Source organism: Anopheles nili, chromosome 2 (assembly GCF_943737925.1).
Source record: "Anopheles nili chromosome 2, idAnoNiliSN_F5_01, whole genome shotgun sequence".
NCBI lineage: Eukaryota > Metazoa > Arthropoda > Insecta > Diptera > Culicidae > Anopheles > Anopheles nili.
The window spans coordinates 65,126,003-65,128,874 of NC_071291.1; the positions used below are offsets into that span (position 1 = coordinate 65,126,003).

The window sequence follows — 2,872 nt, forward strand, 5'->3', positions numbered from 1 at the left end:
GCAGCTAGAGCTCGCCGCGTGCGATAATGATTGGTGCGGTTTTCCCGAGGCGTGAAAAGGCGAAAGAGAAAAAGACCCATTAGGGCAGCTGTTTTCCACGCTTTAGGGAGTAGAAAAAAAGCGCGCCGTACATGGGAAACGTGAGGAGCCGGTTGGTAAACGAATTGTGAACACATTTGCCATGGCCACACGCATCATATACCAGTAATGGAGAGCGTGAAGTAGAAAAAGAACGGTGCTGATAAGAATGCTAGCGTCTGCTTTTGTGGGGGGTGTGTGTTTTCTTTTTTGGGAAAAGTTTGATTCACGGCTATCAATCTCGCGAAAAGTTGGCTTTCACTAGAGAATTATCCTGCCGTCGCTTGCAAGGACAAGTGGATCCTTCGCTGAGGAGAAATAGCATCAGGCAGTATCACACAAATGGCGGTATTTCGTTAATGTTTTCTTCTTGTTTCAACTGTCGAACCGTCGCGTGGGAATTGAGAGGGAAAAAAGAGCCCGAAACATCCCACCAAACCATACGGGAGATGTTAAAGCAGAAGCTCGCCCACATTTCTACTTCGAAACCGCTCCGGATTGCCGTGTTTGCTGGGAGTTTATTTACGATGCTCCATTTCCCCGGAATGGTTTTCGGTGATGAGTCTCCAAACCACCCCCGGGGCCATTCCTTCCACTCGACGGAAATTGATGGCTCTGTGTACGTGTGTTTACGTTCCTGCTTTCCAAGGAAGAAGTTTTTGCATTATTGATTTTATCTACTTCCCGCCCGGTGAGCGCAATGTCAGCCGTACCGGTACGATAAGAAGGGCAAAAAGGAAAGACATCACTTTTTGCCCAAAACGACAAAAAATGGCGACCGGAAACGGTGGAGGAAATGCACTCTCGGTACATTTCATTCTTTCTTTTTCTTTTACCAGCCAAGCCATTTCTAGCAAACGAAAAAGGTTATCGTTTTTTTTTTCTTCTTCTGCCTGGCTCTTGCAAGCGGAACCGCACACGATTCGATAAAACTCCGAACCGTTGCAAAGGGGAGCATCAGCTGGGCTAGATTGGATAACATTCCCTGAATCCCATTTGCCCATCCGTGAGCATACCTCCATCCACGATTCTTTGTGAGTTGGGAACGGCTTTATGTACACCGGTTCCACATCAAGCTCTGTCGTTTTTGGTTTTACGATTTTTTAGACTTCAAACGAGACAGACGTACGTTCGTTTACTCTGAAAAGCGGCAAAAGTGAACGTCTATCACGATTACTTTAACATGCAGCTCCTGTAGAAACATTAATTTATTCTATCTCCATCAAATATTAATTTCCTTGGTAGGCAAAACTAACCCACTTTCTGCTACCTTTACCATAAGACTGAGAAGACGAGTGAATTGGTACACAAATTTAGTAAATTGATTGAGCTTTTTAGTGAAAATTAGAAAAATATCTTTATTTACGTAGTACACCTGTCATGCTGCAGTTTGTAAATGCATCATGTCAAAAAAGCTTCTTGATTTTTAATGGAATTTTGGGTTACATAACACAGCTTATAAATACATATCTTAATCTGAGTAATATCTAAGAAAAACCGATTCCGCATTGAAGGACAAATGGTGATTTCTAATCCCGATGCGCAGGACAAACGATTTTGTTTACCAACACCAACCAACGATTAAACGAACGAACGAACCAACGAATTCCAACGACAAGGGCAAAGCCCTACAATAGACGACTAGCGACAATTTCAGAGTGATACATTAAAATTGACAGCATGTTTTTGTACATCAGCACATCGAGGATACGCCACAAAATGAGCTCCCAGAGGGAGATTTTTCCTTCGCCCTCCCTTGTTTTTGTGCTATTTCCCTCTCCTTCTTCCAACAGCACATATTACCCACATCCTTGTCCACCATGCCCCATGTGTAAAGCACACTCAGACAACATAGATCCTTTTCGGGGACGATCCGCCATCGAAAAGCTCTCCAGGACGAGCACTTCCCCAAGGCGATGGAAATGGCGAAAACCCCGGCTCGGAATGGAAATGGGGAGCGCGTTGGATCGAGAGCAAAAGTGCTACTTACCCGGCTGGTGCTGGAGCGGATCGATTTGTTGCCGGCCGAGTTGCTGTGCGAGTGCGATTTCGGTTCCATCTGGGCGGCACACTGAACCGGGGCGCCACTGTTCGTGATGTGGTCAGCCGGTAGCGATTCCGGCACCGTCTGCAGGGTGGTTCGCATCGTCGCCGACATCTTGCCGGGTGGGTCGCAGAAGCTGAAAGCTCGTACACAAAAATCACACACACACACGCACACACACGCGTTTGCGACCCTCTCGCGCAAACACACACACGCGACGGTATGTTTTCACTTGCACACCAGCGAGGGAGCCACTCGCAAAATTGCACTCCCAAGCGCGGTTGGTTTTGACGCTTTCTTTACTTAAAAACGCGCTCCCTCCTTCCGTCGAGCGGAGAAGCTTTTCGTTTTTCTTGCACACACGTTCGCCAAATCGCGCACACTCACGCTTCCGAATGGGCGCGGGCGGGTTCTATTTATTTTGATATTTTTTTTCCAGATTAGATTTCAATATTTATTCATCAACCCGGAAAGGCTGAAGGCATGCACACTGCTGACGTCACACTTCCGCACCCTATTCGCACATGGCCCTTACAATCTACCACCGATCCTTCGCTCGTCACTGCACAGAGGATGCACACATAAATACACGCACACACACACACACATACACACGCGACGAGGCTACGCCTTTACATTCGCACCTACGGCGTTTTTCGCTCGAAGCTTTTTTCCGATCCGCTATCCCTTTTTTTTGAGGAGCTACAATTTCAAGCACTTTTTTCACTGCCTTGCCACTTTCCACGGCCA

The 2,872-nt window shown here is 46.8% G+C and overlaps 1 protein-coding gene across 1 annotated transcript; it reads right to left on the reverse strand.

Moving 5' to 3' along the window:
- Positions 1-412: 412 nt before the first annotated feature.
- Positions 413-2,236, reverse strand: LOC128728351 (uncharacterized). Its single transcript, XM_053821978.1, has 2 exons — positions 2,069-2,236; positions 413-457 (listed from the first exon to the last, which is right to left on the reverse strand). The coding sequence occupies exons 1-2, from the start codon at positions 2,234-2,236 to the stop codon at positions 413-415; spliced, it is 213 nt and encodes a 70-aa protein (XP_053677953.1).
- Between the last annotated feature and the right edge of the window lie 636 nt (positions 2,237-2,872).

Excerpts from the sequence above, each read along its gene's own strand:
- LOC128728351 (XM_053821978.1), bottom strand. The coding sequence starts at position 2,236 with ATGTCGGCGACGATGCGAACCACCCTGCAGACGGTGCCGGAATCGCTA. Across the intron at positions 458-2,068 it reads TCCGCTCCAGCACCAGCCGG|TTGAAACAAGAAGAAAACAT; the intron begins GTAAGTAGCACT and ends ACGGTTCGACAG.